This window comes from Cebus imitator, unplaced genomic scaffold (genome assembly GCF_001604975.1).
Source record: "Cebus imitator isolate Cc_AM_T3 unplaced genomic scaffold, Cebus_imitator-1.0 Scaffold299, whole genome shotgun sequence".
Lineage (NCBI taxonomy): Eukaryota > Metazoa > Chordata > Mammalia > Primates > Cebidae > Cebus > Cebus imitator.
Genome location: NW_016107614.1, coordinates 397,858 through 421,902, shown reverse-complemented (window position 1 = coordinate 421,902; position 24,045 = coordinate 397,858). Strand labels below are relative to the sequence as shown.

At 50.2% G+C, this 24,045-nt stretch overlaps 1 protein-coding gene across 1 annotated transcript in view; it reads right to left on the bottom strand.

Moving 5' to 3' along the window:
• Positions 1-4,220: 4,220 nt before the first annotated feature.
• Positions 4,221-24,045, bottom strand: part of PYROXD2 (pyridine nucleotide-disulphide oxidoreductase domain 2) — a 31,442-nt gene continuing 11,617 nt past the window's right edge. The window contains exons 4-15 of the mRNA XM_037729329.1: positions 19,980-20,147; positions 17,292-17,445; positions 15,857-15,918; positions 15,663-15,760; positions 13,540-13,681; positions 13,023-13,157; positions 11,656-11,728; positions 11,247-11,403; positions 9,005-9,159; positions 7,836-7,942; positions 5,636-5,756; positions 4,221-4,534 (exon numbers count right to left, since the gene is read on the bottom strand). Coding sequence (XP_037585257.1) covers positions 4,464-4,534; positions 5,636-5,756; positions 7,836-7,942; positions 9,005-9,159; positions 11,247-11,403; positions 11,656-11,728; positions 13,023-13,157; positions 13,540-13,681; positions 15,663-15,760; positions 15,857-15,918; positions 17,292-17,445; positions 19,980-20,147 — 1,443 coding nt within the window. The 3' untranslated portion in view covers positions 4,221-4,463. The remainder of the gene's footprint in view (positions 4,535-5,635; positions 5,757-7,835; positions 7,943-9,004; positions 9,160-11,246; positions 11,404-11,655; positions 11,729-13,022; positions 13,158-13,539; positions 13,682-15,662; positions 15,761-15,856; positions 15,919-17,291; positions 17,446-19,979; positions 20,148-24,045) is intronic.

Genomic DNA, 24,045 nt, shown 5'->3' with positions numbered 1-24,045 from the left:
AACATAGTTTTGTTGCATGTGGTTCTAAGTTGTGTATTCTCATTGTTGAATAGCAGTCCATCATATGAAGGTACCACAATTTACTTTTCCATTCTACTGTGAATGGGCATTTTGGGGTAGCTTTCTGGTTGGAAGTACTACAAATAGTGCTGCTAGGAGCAGCCTAGGATGTGTCTTTTGGTGAACACCAGTAAGCATTTCTTACCTGCGAGTGGGTGAGTGCTGGATCACACAGTGTGCATATTTTGGTGAGCTGTGTGTGTGTATATACAATCCACACATCCCTCTATGGGAGGCATCATCATCCCCTTTACCTACAGAGGCCTTCTGGGTCAGACCTACACTTTCTCCACGGGTCCTGAAAGATCAGACAGGAGGGAAGGCCGACAGGTGCAGTGGAGAAAGTGTAGATTTCACCTACCTTTTCACTGTTGACAACCTTCTTTACTTTGTTTTTCTTAAGAGACACATTGTCTTGAAGACTACTGCATACAAATCAAATGTCCTTTGCTTAGTCTCATGTAATTCCTCTTCTGATTATCCTTTTTTTTTTTTTTTGAGGTGGAGTCTCACTCTGTCACTCAGGCTGGAATGCAGTGGCATGATCTCGGCTGACTACAACCTCCAGTTCCCAGGTTCAAGTAATTCTCTGCCTCAGCTTCCTGAGTAGCTGGGATTATAGGCATATGCCACCATGCCCGGCTAATTTTTTTGTATTTTTAATAGAGATGAGGTTTCACCATCTTGGTCAGGCTGGTCTTGAACTCCTGACCTTGTGATCCACCTGCCTCGGCCTCCCAAAGTGCTGGGCTTACAGGCGTGAGCCACCGAGTCTGGCCATATCTTACTTTTGTTAGCATATTTTTTCCATGTGCTAAAAGTACTTTCAAAAATGTAACTTTTAAAGTTATTGTCTGATATTCTATCATGTGCAGTTACCGTGATTAATTTAACTAATTCTCTATTTTGGGACATTTAGGCTGTTTCCAGTATTTTGCCATTGCAAATAATACTGCATGAATATCCTTCTAGCTAAATCCTTAGGGACATTTCTGCTATTTTCCTTAGGCGAAATGATAAGATGCAGAATAACCCACAAAGCACACAGATGTTGGCTTTTGAGTCTCATTATCAAATACAAATTTATGCCGTTGTCAACAGCATAGAAAAGTGTCTTTTTTGCCCACACTAGTAATTTTCTATACAAATATTTGTTCTCCATTTTATAGATAAAGCATGATCATTTGGTTTTCATTGCATTTAACAGATTCCTGGTGAGCTTAAATATTTCCAGGTTTGCTGTCCATTTGCGTTTCTCCTTGCTTTGCATTTTGCATTCCTTTTCCTCATTTCATGTGTCTCCACTTCCCCACAGAATGATGTCCTGTGCTCCACAGGTCTCTTTCCCACTCATTCTGGCCTTCAGGGCAGGAGTAATACCAAGGTCTCACAGAAGAGCTTGGTGATTGTCACCTGCCTTGCAAATCAAACATGTGTTAGAAAGATGCACACTCACAAGGCCCACAGCCAGCTTGGTCAGCCACATCTGTCATTCCTCTCACCAGGAAGGCCACATTCCTCCCAGAGCTGTAAACCTCACATTTTGCTGAGTCTCTGGACACCATCACCCAGGGGCTGTGAGATCAGGAGGGCCCGCTGGTAACGACTTAACCAGGTGAGGTTCCAGTGTACTTCAGGGGTTTGCAGGACTGTGCCTCAAAGGAAGTGTTCCCTATTGCTTTGGGGAAACTGGCAATTGTAAATCAGGTAACACTGAGGCCCTGACTTATTTATCCTTCTACAAGTTTTACATACTAGGGCCAGCAAGGGACTCATTTCCCCAATTCATGGTTGATTTGCAGAGTCAGCAGTTTGGGTAAGACCAGGCCGCCTTGCTCAGCAAGGTCAGCATGTGCTGGGGTCTTGGAGGAATCAAGGCACCCTGTAGTGCTGAGGCCTTATCTTGTCTCTCGGTCTGGATCAAATGTCATCTTTCAGAGACATAAGACACAGGATGGGAAGTCACCAAAACAGTGGGAAATTCTTCCTTTTGGTGCTAAAAATGCTTTTTCCCCCTTTCTCCCTGGCCTCCTCCAAGTTCCTCTTCCTTTAGAGGAAAGCTTTGCCTGGAGAGCAGCTGCACCCTTGTGATCCCAGAAATGATAGGGAACCATTAAAATAGGAACAGCAACGATAAAAGAAGCTTTCAGGCCTTCGGCTCATGCTAATTAGCAATCAAGGCCAACGCCGAACCCAATGTCCCATAATAAATTATGGCACATCCTTACAAGAGAGTATTAGGCAGCTATTAAAAAAGTGTTTTCAAAGAGACTTTTATGGCACTGAAAACTGCTTATGACACGAAGTGAAATGAAGGCAAGATGTAAAGCCCACACACAGAACACAGAATACCAATGATGTGAAAGACTATCTGGAGATACTGTAAAATGGTAACTGCGATGATCTCTGCAGGAAAAATTATGTGCACATTTTATGTTTCTCTCTTATTATATTTTTTAAATTTCCTACATTAGGCATTTGTACTTTTGTTTACAAAAAAATTGTTATTAATTTTAAAGATCAAGTCTGATGTGAGCTGCCCCAGGCCCTTGGAGATTTTCCATGTTCCTTCCTCCCTCCCTCCTTCCCTCCCTCCCTTCCTCCCCTCCCACATTCCCTCCCTTCCTCCCCTCCCACATTCCCTCCCTTCCTCCCTCCCACCTTGCTTCCTTCCTTCCTTCCTTCCTCACTCTCTCCCTCCCTCCTTCCCTCACTTTCCTTCTTCCTTCTTCTCTTTCATTTTCCTCTCTTTCTTCCTTCCTCCCTCTCTCCCTTTCTTTTTCTCTCTCATTCTTCCTCCCTCTCTCCCTGCCTTCCTTCTTACCTTCCAGAAAACTGGCAATATTGACCAAAAACACATTTTCAACAGGCTCAAGAAGTTGGTCGTACCAATTCTGAATGAGGGGGCTTGGCTAATTTGGAAAAAGCCTGGGGACCCAAACATTGTTCTGTGCTGTCCTGGTCACAGTGCTTCTAGGGGGCTGGTTTCAATTCTGAGTGCCAGGTTAAAATAAATATATAGAAAAGACCACCTTCTGCAGAATACAAAAATGACAATAACGTCTTCACCAACAAAAGCTGCAGCAGCAGCTCCACCTTGTATTGAATGCTTACCATATGCCAGATACTGGACAGAGACATGATCTATTGTTTGATGTGAGCTTTAAAACAACTCTCTTACAGCTGAGAAATCTGATTTCACCAACATTAAGTACTGAGGTGGATCTATTTGAATCTGTATTTGCCCAGGAAATGGAGGAAGGGAAGCTTTCTCAGGGAAGGTCCTGCCTCCTCTGCAGACAGGACAGCTTGGACTGTGGCCTTGGCTGCTGGAACTGGAGAAGCTGGCTGGGAGGGCTGCATTACCAGGGGAACTTTGGATGGATTTTGCTGGACAATAGTGACAGTTCAACTTACTTTGGAATTATAGAGGTTTATATCGAAAGGTGTTGGGGATGCAACAGACTTAGCTCATAGGAAGCAGAAGGCTAAATGCTCTGGAATCAGGAATAGCGGGCTCCCAGACGGCCTTAGTGGAATCCACTTTGCTTTTTGCCTGACTGGAGGATTCGATGGCTTCAGATGCCAAGCATCAGTCAGGCCCATGACCCCTGTGGGTGACTCTGGATCATGGGGAAATTGGGTCCATTCTTATAGTTTGCCAGGAATGTGACAGCAATTGACTGGGCCCCACCTGGGCAGTCCTCTAATTGCTGGTAGTGGGGGCCCAGCCAAGGACAAGGAGATGCTTGGATCAGACTCTTCCACTGGTCAGATGGACTGGTTTTTGTTGTTGTTTTTTGTTTGTTTGGTTTTTTGAGATGGAGTCTCTATCAACCACGCTGGAGTGCAATGGCACAATCTCTGCTCACTGCAAACTTCACCTCCTGGGTTCAAGTGATTCTCTTGCCTCAGCCTCCCAAGTAGCTGGAATTATAGGCGTCTGCCACCACACCTGGCTAATTTTTGTATTTTTAGTTGAGATGAGGTTTCTGACCTCAAAGTGATCTGCCTCCCTCAACTTCCCAAAGGACTGGGATGACAGGCGTGAGCCACCATGCCTGGCCTTCAAATGGACTGTTTCTTAGCTAGTGTAAGAATTATGGGTACCCCAGACAAGTCTATCCCACCAACTAACACAGAGAAAAAATACAGGCAAATAATCTGTATGAAATATTAGTTTTAATAAAACAAAACCAGTCCATGTACGGAGGCATGGGCATAAGGTTACCTTTCACTAAATGTAACTTGTACGTTTTTTCTAAAATAATTGCTTGAGCATTGAGGACTTGGTGGCCTCCAGTACTAACCCCGAAGCTGAGTTTCCTGGGAGGCTGATCCAATGGGGCACCTAGAATTCAGGGGTCAAGCTTTCTTCTTTCTGCATGAGAGTTGGTTCGGGGTCACAAGCTCTTGAGGTCCCCAAAGACCACATGCGCTGCATTTCGCCCAGCGGCTCCCATCACGCCTCCTCCTGGAAGGGAATCTCCTATGAACCAAAGCTCCACTCAAAAACCCACATGGATAGGGGTGGGGGCAGGGCTTACAGAGATCCAGCAACAAAGCAGAGTGGGGCTGGTTAAAAGGGTGTGGGGGTGTGGGGCAGGGGCACTGGGACCAGCTAGGACAGCCGTTCAATAGACCCTGACCCCCTTCCGGCTTCCTGCACCAAAGGTCTGGGGAAGGGCCAGGTCCACAGCCCACAGTCTCAATGGCTGATGGTGTACGTGCTGGACGGGCAGACGCTCAGTAAGTAAAGTTAAAATTTCAGAATAAGGGGCTGGGGAGAGGGGGAGGATGTGGAAGCACAGATTCCCTCCAGGGGGACCAAGTCCACACAGCTCAGAGAATGTGTGCACAGTGAATGACAGTCCCACCAGCTCTGAGAGGCTTGGAATGGGCACAAGAAAGAATTGTAAAGTTGAAGAAGTTAACTTGATCCATCCTTCCTGGTCTAAAATATGTCTGGGGCCTCTAATCCCAGCACTTTGGGAAGCTGAGGTGGGAGGACCACTTCAGCTCAGGAGTTCAAGACCAGCCTGGGCAACGTAACAAAACCCATCTCTACAAAAGAATAAAAAATTAGCCGGGCATGGTAGCACACACTACTCTGGAGTAGTCCCAGCTACTCCAGAGGCTGAGGAAGGAGGATCACTTGAACCCAGGAGGTTGAGGTTGCAGTGAGCTGTGATCACACCACTGCACTCCAGCCTGGGCGACAGAGTGAAACCCTATCCAAATATATATTCGGATGGGGAGTTTAGGGACATAGGGTCTCTCACAACCCCACTTTACAATGTGGTGAGATGCCTCCACCAGGACGCATCCTCAGGCCTCCTGAAGGGGAGGTGCGAGCTCAACTGCGAGCTGCGGTCATCCTGGTGGAGGCAGTGGCTGGGGGCTCACCTGTGCATGGAGAATTCCGAACACGGGGCAGCTTCTTATGGCGGGAGTTCCCTGATCCCCTCCCTTTCTGCTGCCTTCATTGTTTATGGTCTTCCTCCTTTTCCAAGTCTCTGACCTCCAATGAGCCCTCCCAGTCCTCATAGGGTAAGTGGGACTCCAAGTCACTTACCAGGGTGAGCCCCACTTCCACAGAGATACAGGCCCTGGAGAGGGCAGCGGTAGCCGGAGTGCAGGGGCACAGGGCGGGCAAAGTAGAGCTGGTCCAGGGTCATGGCACAGTGGAATATGTTCTGCAGAGACAGGGCCACGTCATTAACACAGGAGCAGTGCAGCCTTTACTGCCCTGGAGAGGCTTCTTTGCCTTCCTTGTTCTCCAGCAAAATTTCTCTTTCCAAGATATTTTCTTGAGTTCTTAAAATGCAGAAAGGGAAGATGAGATGGCATGGGCACATGCCCTGGGGCTGAGCATGATGTTTTCCAAAGGTTTTTTGAGGAAGAAAGCAGGGTAAGGAGCAGGAACTTGAATGGGAAAGAAAAGAGGGTTTTGTGATCCACTCTGCATCCTCCCTTGCGCTCTGTTGGAAAAACACAAGCGTCTGGCTTATGTGGCTGCCGGCCTGCATCTCTGCGGGAACTCCCTGCTCTTGCCAAGGCAGCCACCTGAGCCTGGATTCCAGCCTCCAAGATCCAACAGGACCACTGTGAATGGCACACAAGGGGCAATGGAGCCCAAACATGGTTCTGGCCCCCTTGCTTGGGTGAGACCAGCCCCAGGCTGAGAACGGCAGCAGCGTGGCACAGGCGAAGGTCGGACTCATGGGGCAGGTCTGGCAAAAGCCCAATGTCTGTTGGACATCGCCATAGGAGTGTCCCCCCACTGCCCTCCTCACCTTGCCCCAAACTGAAGCCATCCTCTTCCCTTGAGTCTGCTCCTCCCACCTCCAGCGTCAGTGCATGACACCACCTCCCTCCCCTCCGGCCTCTGGGTCCACCCTTCACATCCCTCCACCCTGACTCCCACGTGCACACTGTCACCGAGGCTTCTTAAGTCTGCCCACCCCATGCCTGCTGTACCCAGCCCTTCCCTTCCTTCCCGCTGCCTGGGCTTCTTTCCTCTATACCTGGACCAGTACTGTCCAGTGAAAATGTAACAGGAGCTACATATGTAGTTTTTGATTTATTAGTAGCTACATTTAAAAACTAAAAGCAGAGCCGGCTGTGGTGGCCCATGCCTGTAATCCCAGCACTTTGGGAGGCCAAGGTGGGAGGATCACTTGAGCCCCAGAGTTTGAGACTAGCCTAGGCAACACTGGGAGACGCCACCTCTACCAAAAAAAAAAAAAAAATTAGCCAGGCGTGGTGGTGCATGCCTGTGGTCCCAGCTACTTAGGAGACTGACGTGGGAGGATGGATGGTTTGAGGCCCGGAGGTCAAAGCTGCAGGGCACTACTGCACTCCAGCCTGGGTGACAGAACCAGACCCTGTCTCCAGAAGAAAGGAAGGAAGGGAGGGAGGGAAGGAGGGAGGAAGGGCAAGCTGGTGAAATTAATGTCAATAATATATTTTATTTAGCTTAATGTATCCAAAATATTATAATTTCAACATGTAATCAATATATAAATCATTGATGAGCTATTTTACATTTTTTTCTATACTGTGTGCATTCTACACTTGCAGCACGTTTCACTTTGGCCTCAGATCTTTCTTTTGCTTTTTTTTGTTTTTAAGATTTTCCGTTTAGAGACAGGGTCTCATTCCGTTGCCCAGGCTGAAAAGCAATGGCGCATCACAACTCCCTGCAGCCTCGAACTCGTGGGCTCAAGCGATGCTCCTGCTTCAGCTTCCTGAGTAGCTGGGACCACAGTATGTACCACCACACTTGGCGATTTTTTGGTTTTTCATTTTTGTAGAGATGGGTCTCACTATGTCACCTAGGCTGCTCTCTGACCTTTCAAGTGCTCAGTAGCTGCAATGAGGCGGTTGAGCCTGGCCTCCTAACTGGTCTCCCTGTCTCCCATCTCTAGTTTTCGATAAATTGAAAAGTCTGAGGATGTGTTGCTTCCTTAAGAAGAGGGTGGTCTCTCTAAAGAAAGTCAGGTGGCAGAGCCAGCATGGCTGTCAAGGCAGAGGGCGACAATCCCGGTGACCTTCCCAGTGGGACTGTCCTGCCTGGGTTCTGAGTCCCCACCAGGGACCCCCCATTCCCTCGATTTGACCACTTCTCTGTCCTCTCTCAGCCGGGGTCCCTGCCACTGTCCTCCTTCCAGATGCAAGCTGAGTATGGAGGGACAAGATGAAGAGAGAGGACACAGCCAGGAAGTGGGGGTGCAGAGAAAACTGTGGCGAGACCTCCCCAGGCTTATACGTACCCCTCCAGGAAGCCCAAAGATTCTCTCCAAATCTGGGGGTGTGAGGATGTCTCTGCCAACCACAGAGTCCTTGAAGCCGGGCGCATAGGCCTCGATGCAATCAAACACTGGGGTGCCAACAAACAGAGAAATGAGATGGGATTCGGAAGAAGAGGGGGTGCTATGGGTGTACAACTTGGTAAATTTACTAACAGTCATTAAATTACACACTGAAATGGGTTGATTTTATCACACGCAAATTATACCTCAATAGGTAAAAAACAAAAATCAGTCTACAAGCAAATAAATAATTCATCCCAAAGATGGATAGGTAGGCCAGTCCAGTCTCCAATTTTCCCTGCTTCCCTACCCCAATCCTTTGTCTCCTCTTGCATATGCAAAGCTTTTTCCACCTCATCACTTTGCTCAAGTTTGCTCTTTCTTTCTCCTTCCCTCCCTCCCTCCCTCCTTCCTTCCTTCTTTCTGTCTCTCTCTTTCTTTCTTTCTTTTTTTTCTTTCTAGATAGAGTCTTTGCTCTGTTGCCCAGGCTAGAGTACAGTGGGACAATCTCAGCTCACTGCAACCTCCGCCTCCTGGGTTCAAATGAGTCTCCTGCCTCAGCCTCCTGAGTAGCTGGGACTACACGAATGTGCCGCCATGGCACCTGGCTAATTTTTTTTGTGTTTTTAGTAGCTACGGGTTTCACCATGTTGGTCAGGCTGATCTTGAACTCCTGACCTCAGGTGATCCACCTGCCTCACCCTCCTGAAGTGCTGGGATTACAGGCGTGAGTCACCACACCCGGCCTGCTCAAGCTGCTTCTCTTGCTTAGAATGCCCTTTGTCTGGGCAGCTCCTAGTCATGACCGTCCCTTCCTTTGAAAGCCTTCCTTGTCTCTCTGGCTCATGCTTTTCCTTTGTTTCATACAGCAAGCTGTGCTGTAATGGCAGGTTTCTTAATTAGTCTCCCCCATACCCTGCTAGAGTGCAAGCAACTGGAGGGCAGGAACTGTCTTCTTGCCTGAGCTCAGCAGTCATTCATTATGTTGACTTGAGGTTCCCTTGAGTATTTCCTCCCTTTGGGACAGCACCTGCAGCTGTCTATCCTGATGGGGTGGTGAGGAGGAGCGGGCCCAGTTGGGTCACATGCCCGGCTGTGGCTCTGGAGGCAGAACAAGCCGCTCTCTTTACCTCTGTCTGCATAAGCGTTTCTCTCCTGCTCGTCCCAGGCCTTGCCTCCAGCCAGCGTGTAGGGCGTGTACTGAGTGAAGAGGGAGACTACGTGGCAGCCAGCGGGAGCCAGAGTGGGGTCCAGCGAGGAAGGGATGCAGAGCTCAATCATAGGCCTGTGCAATTGGGAAGGCGAGACGGCGGGTCTAAAGAGCAGCAGTGCCGAGGGAAGGGCCTCTGAGATGACTTGGGATGCAGTGGAGGCGCCGAGATGACAGCAATCCTGGGCGATTGTCACTATACAGCCATGGTGGGTATCTACCTGCACGGGCTTAGTGGCCACTAGCGTGGTCCAGATCACCTGTGAGGACCTCCCCTAGCCCCAGACCCCCGAATGCATGGCCCGTCCTGCCTTCCTTCATCACACACGCTGTGCCCTAACCAGGGCTCCCAAACTCAAATGTCTCCAAGGTCCACACAGACAGTGTGAGGGTGGAAAGGGGCCAGGCCTCAGATAGCAGGTGCCAGGCAGCCCGATCTCAGCCAGGCTTTAGTAGCCTGCCTTTTCCAGAGCAGGCCAATGGAAAACAGAGCTGCTAGGGCTGCCCCGAGCCCCAGCAGACCTGTGACCTGCTTCCCAGCCACCACCTTTGCCTGCCATACCTTTTCTACCTGGAGCACATTATCCCCGCTCATTTCCAAATACGAGCCTCCTTTGAGGCCATGGGAAATGCCCCTTCTCCCCATGTCCCTCAGTCGCAATGTTCTCCCTGAACTCAGATGTCCACCAGGGATCTCAAACAGCATGCCCACCGTGTTTAAACCCCAATGCCTGATTATCCTCTAAAATCTGCTCCGCCCCCACCGCCTCTTCCTCTTTTCAGTAAATGGAGGCATCATTTCCCAGTTGCTCCCTTTTTTCCACCCACATCCTACTCCCTGTCCAACAGCAAGTCCTGTTGGCTTCACCTTCAAAATACACCCAGTCTTCCGTCACTTCTCATCATGTCCACTGCGTCTGCCCTTGTCCAAGCCACTGTCCTCTCTCCCTTGGATTCTGCAACAGTAACCCATTGCAACAGATGCCCTAAAGCCTTTTCTCCACACAGCGTCCAGGTTGGTCTTTATAAAGTACAAGGCGGGCTCTGCACACACCTTCCTGGAGTAAGAGCCAGGGCAGTTGACAAGACCCAGCATGACCTCAGACCCTTCGCTCCCAGGTGCCTTCTCTCCAGCCACTCTGGCCTCACCCCTGTGCCTCCTGCACAGCAGCACATGCCTGCCCCAGGCCTTTGCATCTCACCTTCCCTCTGTCTCATTCTTCCCCAAATACCCACAAGACCCATATTCTCACTTCCTTCCGGCCTCTGCTCCAGCACTGCGTTATTAGAAAAGGCTTTCCTCCCCTCCTTGCCTGTTTTCCTCCGCAGTGCTCATCATTAGTGCTCATTTGTTGATTGTCTTCCTCTCACCAGTAGAAAGTCAGTGACCTGAGGCCTTGTTGGCTTTGCTTGCTGATCTGTGCCCAGTCCCTGAACCAAGACTGGCATAGAGTAGAGACCCCAAAATATGTATAAATGGATGAATGAACTTGGCCTTATGCCCTTCTCTTCTCCAGGTGCACATCTTCTTTACCACACGCTATAAATATCTGTGTACCTGTCTTATGATAATACACTTTGTGTCAGTTCATGCCCCCGCCCCGCTACTCCCCCCAGCCCATGCCTAGGTACGGAGCCCGGCACAGAGCAGGTTTTCAACAGGGTGTGCTGGACAGTGGACAGGATGGAAAGGCGCCTGCTCCTATAGCGCCCCTGCCTGTTCCAGAAGGATGGAAATACAGCTGCAGTGAGAGGTGGGAAATGCTTTTAGGAGGCAGCTTATCAGGAAAAGAAAGGCTATGGAGCAGGGCACTCGGTGAGTGCATGCACTCTGCGGGCTCTGAATCACAGAACCTCCTTTGCTCTCCCAGAAAACACTTTCTGTTCTTCCCCAGCCCCAGCACTTTCCTGGGCAGCGCTCTGCCCCTCTGCCCCTTCCAATAACCTGTGCCGCTCCTCACCTCTTACCTGCCCGGGTCCTCAGGTTTTTCACCTGGGATGCGCTTCCTGTCCTTAGAACTTAAGTATGGGTTTTTGGCAGATCCCAGGTCATGGTGAAGGCTGAATACCAGGCCTGATCCCTGCTGTGTGTGGCATGAACAGCCCCACCTCCCAGGCCCATGTCAGAGAACAACAGGGGACACAAAGCCCTGGGCCCCTACCTGTGGGAAGGCAGCCCGTCCATGGCATCTTCAAAGGCCTGATGCAGGAGGAGGGTGTCTTCACAGTTCAGGTGGATGGAGCACTGGTGATGGGGCAGTGGCTGGCCTCCGGGAGCATTGGGGGCCGCCAGGAAGCTGGGCAGCCTGTCTACGGCCACTGAGGGACCAAAGAGGAGGGTCAGGTCTCAGCTCCGCAAGGTCCTCCCTCTACAGCCAGCACCCTGCTACCCCCAGTGGGGGAGGGGAGTAGGAAAGCAAGAACAGGTGTTTCACCTTCTGAGCAGGGTGCAGGGGGACACGGGCTGGAGGTCAGGGAAAGGAGATGATGATGGAGCTCAGCTGCCCCCAGCCTAGTCTGTCGCTCAGATGGGTCAAAGGAGGCAGTGCTGCCATGCGGTGTGCCTCTTACCGTTGATCTTGGTGACAGGAGACCGGGTGTCCAGCTGAGAGATTCTCTCCACGAACTCCTCAGGAAGCCACTCCTGGAAGGAGAAGTTGCTGTGAAAGGTCTCAGGTGTCCAGGGCCTCAGGGAAGCTGCCTTCTTTCTTTGCTCAGGCAGATCCCTCCATTGCTGCCTCTGGAAATCCTCTTCATCTTTCAAAGCTCAGCCAAAACCACCTCCTCTGTGAAGCCTTTCTACATGTCCTCCTACTCAGCTCTAACCACTTCCTCCTCTGTGCTTGGCCAGCAATTCTGACTGTGAAATAGTCCACATCTCTCCCTGCTTGCAAAGGGATCAGTCGTCTGCAGGCCTCTTTTCACTACTGGTCTGTAAGCTCTTGGAAGCCTCAATGATCTTAGAATTGCCTTAACAAGTTTCTTTTTGCTCATGTTTGTTGAATTTTATTAATGGAATCACGCAGAAAAAGTGGTGCTTTACCCCTAAGAATCCCCCCAAGAATGGCTGGGAGCTTCTTGCTCATGTACATGTTATCATATATTTGGGCACAGGGAAAGTCAATTGCAAAAACTGCCCCCAGATCTCACCCCTCCCTGTTTGCACACCCACTTCTGACTCTGGACTTGGTCATGAGACTTGCTTTGGCAAAGAGATCAAACCATGTGATGCTTTCATGCATGATTGAGCTTGCCTGCTTTTGCCCTCTGCCAGACTCTGAGAACGTGCCTGAACACTGTGCTGGGGGAGGACAGACACACGGAGCAGAGCCAAGTCCCCGTCATCCCGGCAGAAACTGTCCTGGACCAGCCACCACCGGCCAGCTCCCAGGCACAGGAAGGTGTCCTGCCAAGATCAGCAGAGTCAGCAAGCTGACCCACAGCTGACTGCAGATGCACAGGCAAGCCTTGAGCAGCTGAAATCCACCAAGATCAACTGAAGTCTCCAGTTCTGGGTGCCAGTATTTCTTGTTGTATGCCCAAAAGTTTTGTGGCTTTTTGTTATGATTAATTAATAATCATGGATATTACAATAGATTGTTGACCCAGGTGATGGAATTAGAGCTGCTGAGAGGTGAGAAATCAGGAACATAGGAAAGTTGTGGAAATAACTCCCGATTGAAGGTTAGACCTGGGTTCCAGCTCTGGCTCGGCCAGTGCCCAGGACCCTGCTCACTTCACATCTCTGGCCCTTTCTCCTCACCTGTGAGGCTTCTTCCCTGTTTGCTACCTGCCCTTACCTCCTGCTTCCCAAATGCAGAGACTTCACTTTTGCGTCTCACATCCTGATGCAATCCTGGCTCCCTCAATCCCCACGGTTTCCAACCCCTGTTCAGGCAGACATCTAAACTCCCCCCTCCCTCCCCCGGCAGCCTCACCTGTGGTGTCAGCTTCAGGAAGGTGATCTGTGGTGATGTGCTGGACAGCACCGCTTTGCTTCTCACCTCTGTGCCATCTTCCAGCACAACTCCTTGCACGCAGCCTTCGCTGTTCACCTGCACCTTCGTCACTGTCTACAGCTCACCAGAAAGAGGCCCCGGAAACCCCCAGGAAGGGAAATTCAGGTTAGATCTTGTGGGATTTCCATGGTCTGTGCTGCTCCTAGGCATTCACAGCTTCTTCATCCCAAAACCGCCCCACCAAGTTCTGCAGCTTCTCCATGAAGCCTCAGCCCACAGGTGGTTCCGTGATCAGGGAATTTAAGGGGAGTGGTTAGCCACTAGCAGGCAGCGTGACCTTAGTCTCTTGATTCTTCAAATTCTTCAACCTCCCTGCTTGCCCACCCGCCCACCACCCCTCTGTTCATAGGTAAAACAAGTGGCCTTCCAAATCTGAGACTCTGTTCTGTCCTGGGATCCTTGCCAACAGTTGGGGTGAGGTAGAGGGGCCATTCACCTTTTCAGTGAAGATACTTGCTCCATGTGTGGTGGCTGACCTTGCGATGGCATCAGAGAGGGCACCCATGCCCCCCTGGACGTAGCCCCAGGCCCCCGGTGTCCCCTCCAGGCCCCCCATCACATGATGCAGCAGCACATACCTGAGGACAGACCATCCAACTCAGAGCCTGGGGGTGGCATCTAATCTCCCCAGAGTTCTAGGTGCAGCTATTCCTTTCCATCTTGACTTTCAGCCCCTCCCTGCCAACATCTAGCCTTTTCCCAGCAGCCTTTAATGAACTCAAGTTCTTGTAAGAGCCCTTTGCCTTCTCTACACCCTTTCCCCAGCAAATGAGTCTATGTGCATAGCTTTATTACCAAAAATAAGGCAGCTATGCCCAAACCTGCAGCTCCAGCATTCTCCTGAGCTCCAGCCCGCGTCCAGCTACCCACAGATATCTCCATTTGGATGCTTTCTTGGCAGGCATCTTAAACCCATCACCTTTTCCCTATTCTCCAGCTGCTTCCCCTTCAATCTTTCCCATCCCAGTGAATGCACCTTCCAACGAAAGATTCTGTTTCCAACAGAAACCCAGGTGTCAGCCTTAACCTCTACCACCCTTCCCCATCTTCATCCACAAAGCACCAACAACTCAGCCTCCAGAGGGCTTTCAAGGTCCCCATCTCCAGCAATTCTCCTGCCACTCACTTATCTCCGTTCCAAGCCTCCCGGCTTGGTGCTGCTCTTAGGGTAATGGTCAGCCTCCTAGCACGTGCTCCAGCCTCATCCCTCATCCTGTCCCCATCTCTGTACCCCACCCTCCTAACTAACAGAACCTCTCGATTCCCTGGATGCATCACATGTTCCCTCAACCCCAGCATTTGCCCCTGCTGTTCTGTTAGCCTGAAGCCCTTTCCTCCCTCACCGTCTGTTTCACTAACTCCTCCTTGCCATTTGCATCTCAGATCAAACACCTCTTCCACGTGGAGGCTTCCCTGATCCTAGACCAGGCTGCGACCTGGCTGCTCTTGCTAGCATCACACTCACGCCACTTCATTATCATCACTCACTCTCCGTCTCTCACCCACCAGGACGTCTGCTCCGCTCACTACCGTGTCCCCAGCACCTAGTACAGGCAAGCACTCATCCATATTTGTAGGAATAATTAATGAAGGAACAAATTACTTAAAGGCACATTTCACAAACTGAGCAGTGGGTCAGCCTCCCAGAGATCCGAAAAGAAAAGGACAGGAGGCCCCAGCTGGAAGATCCGGATAGGCTGGCTGATCAGAGCTTGGCCAACGTGTAGCAACTGCTGCCAAGCCCCCTCCCACAGGGCCCTGGGGGAACTTGGGGCTGACTTAATATGTGTTGAAAAACCACTTCCAAGGCTGTGCTCATCCCTTGAGAGAAAAACCACGTTGACAGCTTCTAGCTTCTAGCTGCATCTTCTGGTGCACTGGAAACAGTCCAACCCTTGGTGGCATCATCCTCCATCCCAACACACACGCACACACACACACACACACCTCTCCATTCCTGCTCCTGCGGGGCTCATTAAGTCATACCACACTGCAGGCTTCGCTGTGTCTGACTGCCACCTTTCGGACTGGGCTGTCAGCATAAACCCTCACTCACAAAGAGAAAGGCAGCTTCCTGTCCCTCCTGAGGTGTCTGTGTGAGTGTGTCCCAGAGCCTAGGGAAGGGAATGGTGGGAGAGAAGTGAGAACGGGCCTTTGTGGTAGTGGAGAGGTGGAATAGGGAAGGGAAGAGGAGAGAAAAGAAGATATGAACGTTGAGATATCAAGCGGGAGGCGGGAGAGAGCCTTTTCTTAGTGAAGCAGTAGGGCACCGTGACTAAGAAGGAAGATTCTGGGGAGTCAGACACCTCGAGCTGGAAATCAGCCTTGCCACTTACTAGCTGAGTGGCTCTGGGCAAGACACTCCCCTCTCTGAACCGCAGTTCTCAGATGTTGCTCTGAGGGTTAAATGAATTGTGTGTGATATCCTCGGCTTGGTTCCTGGCTCACTGGGTGAGCTCCGTAAGTGGCAGCGGTTGTTGCTGCCACTGCTACTGCTGTCCTCACTCCTGTTGGGGGACATGCTCCACTCCCATGTCCCGCCTCACCCCCCTCACTCACCCACTCCCTGGAGTTCGGGGACTTGTCATGGCTCCAATCACAGCATCTGTGGCTAGAGTGGCTTTTAGAGGCTCGGACTCAAACCACTGATCCAGCACCTGGACAGCACAAAGCAGAAAGAAGGGCTTAGGGTCCCTGATGGGAGGGGGGTCCCCTCACTGCCTGGTCTGGTCTGAGGCTGGGAAACTGCTCACCTTGGTAATGGGAGCTGTGAGGACCTCGTAATACCGGGGAAGCTGGGCTCCCAGGATGCGGCCTACAAGAAATGATTCACAAAACAGAAGTGGAAACAGGTAACAGGGAAACCCTTCGACCTGGCCCGGGGCAGGGGTTTAAAAGAAGGGAGGAGGCTGAGACTTCCTGCCAGGAGGTGGCATAGCATAGCCAATGCAGGGACAGATCTAGCTTGAGTCCTGGCCACACCTCTCACTGGCTGCAGGGCCTGGGCACATTTTTAACATCCCTGAACCTGCTTCTTTACCTGTAAAATGGGAATCCTATTTTATACCCTAAGGACTATGGTGAGAATTAAGTAAGCTAAGTAAAGCATTTGCAAGTTCATAGGCACTTAGTGCATTTAAGCAGTTAGCATTATTCTTGGAAAATATCAAGCATGTGATCAGCATGTCCTTATACAAGGAGGATGGGAGGTTTGGAGCAGAGCTGCCTCCACGGAGCTGCCGCAGACACAAACACACGCATGATACCAGACCAAATCAGCTGAGCCAGCTGGGATCAGCTGAACCACAAAGATGTGTGGGAAACAAATGATTTGGTTTTTTTTCTAGGATATAGAATCTAAACTGGTGTGTATACCCTCAAGGAGCGTAGAAAATAATAGCACACTTTATGAGCCTTCCATTCTCATACTCATGGCAAACAATACTAATTGATCACAGAACTTCCCCTTGCTGAGCCCAAATCTAGCATTCTTTCTGTATGGGGCAGCTCTTCAAATCTCTTGGTCCCTATATCTTATTCGAGCCATGGCTTTTAGGCTGAGCTCCATGCAGGCTTTGATCAGCTTCACACGGTCAACTCCACAGCATCTCACTTCAGTCTTGAAAAGTGAGCCTCTCTATTTCTTCCCTAGGGCTTCTCTGGCACCACAGCAGGGCACTCACGGGAACCTATTTGGCATCCACAGATGCACAGCCTGGACGCGTGGGAGTCAATGCCCTGTGAGGCAAGCCTTGACCAATGGGGGATAGAACTCAATGGATACTTTCCTTTCCATCTCCCGAGAAGGTTCCTCAAATGCATTTCATAAGGCTTCCCAGAGGGCCCACACAGGTCCAGCACCTTGTCACCCACAGTGCTGGCTGGTGCGACCACACACCCTGGTACTGACTCTTTCTCTCCCTCTTTCTCCTATTTTTATGCCTTGGCGTCACCCTTTCAAATGAACTACCCACGCATAAGCCTTGGTCTCAGGCTCTATTTTAAAGGCTCATCAGCCTAAGACACTCAACAAAGTGCTCCAGGCCGCCCCTAATTGATCACAGCATGTTAACCGAACCCAGCTGGCAGGCTGCACTGGAGGCCCAGGCTTGTGTCCAGGCATCAAGACAATGGACTTTCGTCCTTGAAGGTCACTCATCATGCTCCGGTGCCTGCACTTGGACTTACCTGCCTTCAGCAGGGGCTTGAGGGTGGAGAGTGACCTGATCCTTTGCAGCAGGGAGCCACGCTCGAAGGCCGCCATGTCCACGGGGGCCATATCCAGCAGAGGGTCAATGGCTAATGCCAAGCAGTGCATGAACTCCTCGTATCTGGGAAAGGCCTGGAACAGAGCTCTGCATCAAGCCTCCACCATCCACATCCTTGACCTCCATGTTGCCCCCACATGGCCTGTCATCCCCCACAGCATCACAGTTCCTCAGGCCTCATTCCCTGCTGTGGCTCAGCTTTGGCTCTGTTGAGCTCCCCCAGTTCCAGGTCTCTGGGTTAACATCAACACCAGGAAGAGTGCATGGGGTGGGGCTGGAGGGTCAGGGAGACCCTGGGCAACAGGAGAGCCACCAGGAGTGCCACAGGGAGCTAATGCTGGCCAACACAAAGTGTCACCCACAGAAAACTGGCAAGAATCTTAGAGTGTGGTCTCTGCGATAAACCATGAAATCACTTACAAGTTTCTTCCTTCTGTCCTTTTTTTTGAGACAGAGTCTTGCTCTGTCGCCCAGGCTGGAGTGCAGTGGTGTGATCTCAGCTCACTGCAACCTCTGCCTCCCGGGTTCAAGTGATTCTCCTGCCTCAGCCTCCTGAGTAGCTGGGATTATAGGCATATGCCACCACACCGGCTAATTTTTGTATTTTTAGTAGAGACAGAGTTTCACCATGTTGGCCAGGCTGGTTACTAACTTCTGACTGCAAGTGATCTGCCTGCCTCAGCCTCCCAAGGTGCTGGGATTCCAGGTGTGAGCCCCCGCACCCAGCCTGTCTTTCTGTCCTTTCATATATTACTGGTAGAAGTTAGGCCTCCTTGCCTGTATTCTTTTCCAGTCTGTAGGTCTCCCATGCTGTCTCATCACCTGCAGTCACAGAAGCCTGCCAATCTCACCCCACAAGCTCCCATGTCAGAATCCACTTTTGGGAGCCTGGTTTCCAACACCCACCCCTCTTTCCCTGGTAGGCACAGGAGGAGTGACAGACGCCTGTGCTACGGGGGGCCCCACCTGATTCTTCTTAGCCCTGAACTTTGAATTTTGGTCCATCTGTACCCATGGACACACCCATGGCATTTTAATAAGTATTACGTAAAGAAAAGTCCCATGTTAAAATACATTTGAGATGTCTTGGTAAAAATGAAGTTAAACAGCTTCCTCTAAGCAGGCCTTTAATATGACAGCATGAAAAGACAAAACCAGAAATCAAGCTCCTCACTTTCCATGATGGGAAATGGGCCCTTGTCTCCTGCGTGTGTGGTCGCTAGAGCGTAGGGCCACAGCTAGTGTCCTGCAGGCCCGGGGACCTGGCCTTGTGCCCAATCCCCTCAAGTGCATCTGAGGTGGGCAGGATTTGGATGAGAGGAAGCAGGCGGTGGTCTCTAACTTGTTGCATAAAAGAACCCCCAGAGAAGCACTTTTAAAAAGCTAAGCCTCTCGGGCCAGGTGCAGTGGTTCATGCTTGTCATCCTAGCACTTTGGGATGCTGAGGTGAGAGGATGGCTTGAGCTCAAGAGTTCCAGATCAGCTTGGGTAACACAGTGAGACCTTTGTCTCTACAAAAAAATTAAAAATAACTTAGCCGGGTATGGTGGTGCATGCCTGTAATCCCAGCTACTCAGGTGGTTGAGGCAGGAGGCTTGCTTGGGCCCCGGAGGTGGAGGGTGCCGTGAGCCAAGATCGCACTGCTGCACTCCAGCCCGGGTGACAGGGTGAGACCCTGTCTCAAAAATAGAGAAAATAAAATAACAAAATAAAAGGGTCAGCTCCTCAGGTGATTCTGATCATCAGCCAGGTTTGAAAACTATTGGCTGAAGAGACATACAGGCTGTGTGTTTGCATTTCTCTAAGTTTTACCCAACATTAGATTAACACAACAAGAGCAATGTACACGGTTCTATTAACCTAGGTTCTTCCTACAAAAATGTCTCCACCTCGGCTTGTATCCAGGCTTCATACAAAATGGCCATTCAAATAATCTTTCCATATCTGCAGAACCAATCGTGGCAGGCCCCTTCTGGAACTCAGCGGCTCGTCTAGACAAAGCCACCCAGCAAATTCCTAGAACGCAATCCCAAGGAAAAAGAAGTGCATTCCCCATCTGTCATGTGTTCCTGCTGTCACCATACCTGCACTCCATCATGGACACTTTGTTGCCTTGGGCAGCCAGGATGGAGCCTTGGGATGCCACACTGAATGAATACTTAGAACTCCCTTGTCCTAAGTTCCTGATCCAGTTCATTTTAGCCTTAATTGTCTCTGATCTTCCCTCATCCTCCTTTTCGGCTTTCATGTGGACAGACACTTGGAACTCTGTCTGAAAGCAGGAGGGGTATGAAGCACATAACCAGTGTGAGAACATGCCAGTGCATTTCCTCTTGAACTCAGCATGCACAGCCCTGGGACAGGGGCCGCATACTCACACGTGCAGGTGTGCGGGCCTCCCAGTTTACTGGTCTTAATTGGCATCCTCCACCTGCTTCTCTTCACAGTACCTGAGATCAAGAGCTGGCACTGACCGGAGTTCTCAGGAATGTGGGGTGGCCTGGCCCAGTGCCCATGGCCTTTGGACAATTGTTCTAGCACAATCCAACCAGACCCCTCTCCAGGCTGCTGAGGGAGGAGGAGCTCAGTTACTGGTTGCCTTCCCTACCTGGGCATCTTTCCGGGAGAACTGGGCGATCTGCTTCTGGTTTTCTGCCATGTCTGTGCCCAGCAGAAGGGACCTGGGCACCTTGCCGCCTGCACCCTCTTCCAGCATGGGGGTGAAGGAGTGGGGGTTTCGAAGATGAAGCCTCAGCCCATGTTTCTGCAGCACACAAACAGCACAGGCAACATATTAATGGTTCTGTGGTCTCTGCCCATCACCCTTCTCCAACTGTGTCTGTGTGACCGTTTAGGTACCTGTGTGCAGGTTCCCAAGTATATGACCCTGGTGTCTGTTTTTTAAATATAAGTTTATAGAAAGCTGTCTTGCCCAAGTGCCCTATGGTAGATGATGCTGTATCACACCGCAGTATACTATACCATTCTATACCATACCATACATACCACACATGCCATGCCATACACCACCACACCGTGTCACACTACCTCATACCATACCACACCACCTCACACCATACACACCATGCCATACCACACCCTACCATGCCATATACTATACCATGCCATACCACATCACACTACACGATGTCATACTACACCATACTATACCATGCCACATCATACCACACCAAACTACGCCACGCCACATCATACCACATCATACTATAACACACCATGTCATACCACACACTACACCATGCCACGTCATACCACACCACACCATGTCACGCTCATTGTATGCCAGGGACTGTACTAGGGTTTACAGTGGTTACCTCACAACAGCTTTGTAATGTGATGTAACAGTCTTGCGTCACTTAACAATGGGGCTATATTCTGAGAAATGCATTGTTAGGCAATTTCATCACAGTTTGAGCATCACAGAGTGTACCTACACACACCTACATCTGATAGCTTACTACACACTTGTAGCCCGTTGCTGCAAGCCTGCATAGGATGTTACTGCACTGAATACTATAGACAACTGTAATACGATGGTGAGTATTGGTGTATCTAAACATATCTAGGCTGGGTGCAGTGGCCCATGCCTGTAATTCCAGCACTTTAAAGGAAGGCTGAGGCAGGAGGATCACTTGAGGTCAGGAGTTCGAGACCAGCCTGGCCAACATGGTGAAACCCCATCTCTACTAAAAATACAAAAATAGGCCAGGTGTAGTGGCACATGCCTGTAATCACAGCTACTCGAGAGGCTGAGGCAGGAGAATTGCATGAACCCAGAAGGCGGAGGTTGCAGTGAGCCGAGATCGCACCACCGCACTCCAGCATAGTGACAGAGTGAGACTCTGTCTCAACAAAACAAACCCCCTAAAACATATCCAAACATAGAAGAGGTATATTAAGAATATGGCATAAAAAATAAAAAATGATGCTGTATAGCGCCCTCGAGGTGAATGGAGCCTGCAGGGCCGGAAGCTGCTCTGGATGAGTGAGTGTGAGTGGGTGTGAAGGCCAGCACACTGCTGTACGCTCCTGCACACTTTATAAATACAGCACACGTAGGCCACACTACATTTATTAAAACATTCTCTTCAGGAAGTTAGCTCACTGCAACTTTTAAACTTTATAAATGTTTTAATTTTTAAAACCTTTTTGATTATTTTAAAGACACTTGGCCTAAAACACAAACACATTGTACAGCTACGTAAAAATATTTCTATATATCCTCATTCTATAGCTTTTTCCTGTTTTTACAACTTTTATTTTTATTTTTTACTTTTTAAACTTTTTTGCTAAAAAGTGAAATGCAAACACATCAGCCTAGGCCTGCACGGAGACAGGATCGTCAATATCACTGCCCTTCCACCTCCACATCCTGTCCCACTGCAGGGTTCTAGGACATCCTGTCCCACTGCAGGGTTCCAGGGACAGTAACACACGTGGAGCTGTCATCTCCTAGACAGCAATGCCTTCTGCTGGATACCTCCTGACAGACCTGCCTGAGGCTGTTTTACAATGAATTTGTTAAACAAGGAAAAGGAAAACACTCTAAAGTAGTGATACAAAGTATAGTATAATAAATACATTAGCCAGTGACAAAGTCATTTACTATCAAGTATCATGTGCCGTATATAATTACATGTACTAGATTTTAGGCCATGGCGGCACAGTGGGAGTATCGCCACAAACACATGAGTAACATGTTGCACTGTGAGTATGATATCACTGAGGGACCGGGACTTTTTCAGCTCCATTGTGAGCTTAGGGGACCACTACTGTCTATAGTCTGTCATTGACCGACATGGCGTCACGTGGCACGTGGCTGCCTCATTATCTTCATTGTACAAAAGCAACAAGAGAGGCTCAGAGGAGTTAAATAACTTGTCCCAGGTCACTGGGAGGTAGATCTGGGTTTCCAAACCCCACAGCTCTGTAACTCCAAGGCCCTGGCTCTCAGCACCGGGCTGTAACTGCCCCACTTCAGAAATAAATAATTAAAATTTAGAAAGACACAATAAAGCAGTGGTTATGTGAAAATCTATACTTACAAGGTAGATAAATTATTCACATCAGAACATTTTATTTACTTTGCAGACTCATTTACTCCAGGGTCACTTTAAATGGAAGTTCCCTTGATGCATTTAAAATATGATTTGATTTACAAATATTTGATTAGCACACAGAACTTCCCAAGCGCACATCTACTTCTGCAAACGAGGCACAGATAGAACAAAAGGGGCCCGTGCCACCTCCAGCTTCTGCTGTGGAGACTTCCTTCTCCAGATCCGCGGCCTGGGCTCCGCATCAGCCAGGCCTCCCCTGCCCTGCCGGCACCCTCACCCTGCAAGAGTCTCCTCCAGAGCACTTGACCCCACATGGCTAACCACATATTTAGTGTTTTCGTTGTCTCCCCAAGTAGAATGTAAGCCCTGTGAGGTCAGGGGCACTGTCTATTTTATCCACCGCTGTGCCCCCGCGTGCAGACATTCTGCTGACGGAATAAAATGGTAGGGCCGCAGAAGACAGACGAGATCTGTGAGTGGAGGTTTTAGGAAAGCGCGAGGAAACCCAAAACAGGCTTTTCCAACAATCACCGCTGGGGTCGCTCCACACGGGGGCCTCCAGGCGGGCGGGCTCGCGGCGGGAGTCCCGACACTGCCAGGGGCCGGCGCCGGCGTCCCTCCTAACCCTGAGATGGAGACATTGTTTGACTCTGAGCTGGACAAACTTCCAGCTTGGTTGTTCTTAATGCAGTGAACTCTCTCACACCCAGGACGCAGCCTCAGTTTCTCTCCTTGTCATCCTTGACATCGCGTCCGCTGCCTCAGCGTCTGCGCGCGTCCCTCCAAGCCGCCATTTTGGGAAGCGCTGCCGCAGAGCCCGGCGGTCCACATGCGGCCCCGCCCGATCCCACCGAGTCCTCACCAGCCAGCCGGCCGGCTGACCCTCTGTAAATCACAAATCCTAGCGCTGAACTGCCTGATCACACACCCCACTTGCTTCCGCTGCACTTGGATAAAATGCAGTCCCTGAGGTGGCCCCTGCCCCTCCCACCCCAGTCTGCTGCCCTCTGCCTGTCACTCCGCTGCTCTGGCCACACTGACCCGCCTTCTGCTCACGCCGGCCTGTGTGGGTCCACCTCTTCTTCCCTCTGACTAGAGGCTCTGCCCAGATGTCCACATGGCTGCTGCTGGTGGCCTCTTGGTATTTGAATACCTGCTCAAATGTCGCCTCCTTGAGGAAGATGTCCTTCCTGGTCACCATCTAGGCTGGAATCTCCACTTTCTCTAATCCTGCCTTCTTTTCTTTTCTTCTTGGCACTTAGCTCTACCTGAAGTTCTCTGCCTAACAGCAGGGTCCTTGCCTTCCTAGTTCACGGCTGTACTCCCAAGGGCTTCTCTGTGTCTGGCCACAGCAGGTGCTCAGAAACATGGACTGAATGAATGAGTGAATGAATGACCCCCTAAATCAGGGACCTAAGAGGAATGCAAAAGTTATTTCAAGTATAACTAATTGACTATGAATAATTTTTCATTTCATTCCAGGACTTTCTCTTATAAATGGAGGCTCTGTCATTCTTAATGGTGTTAAATCAAATTTAGCTTAAAGCTGCCTCTTTAAATACACTAAGCTCAGCCTAAAGGTTTCTCTGTTCA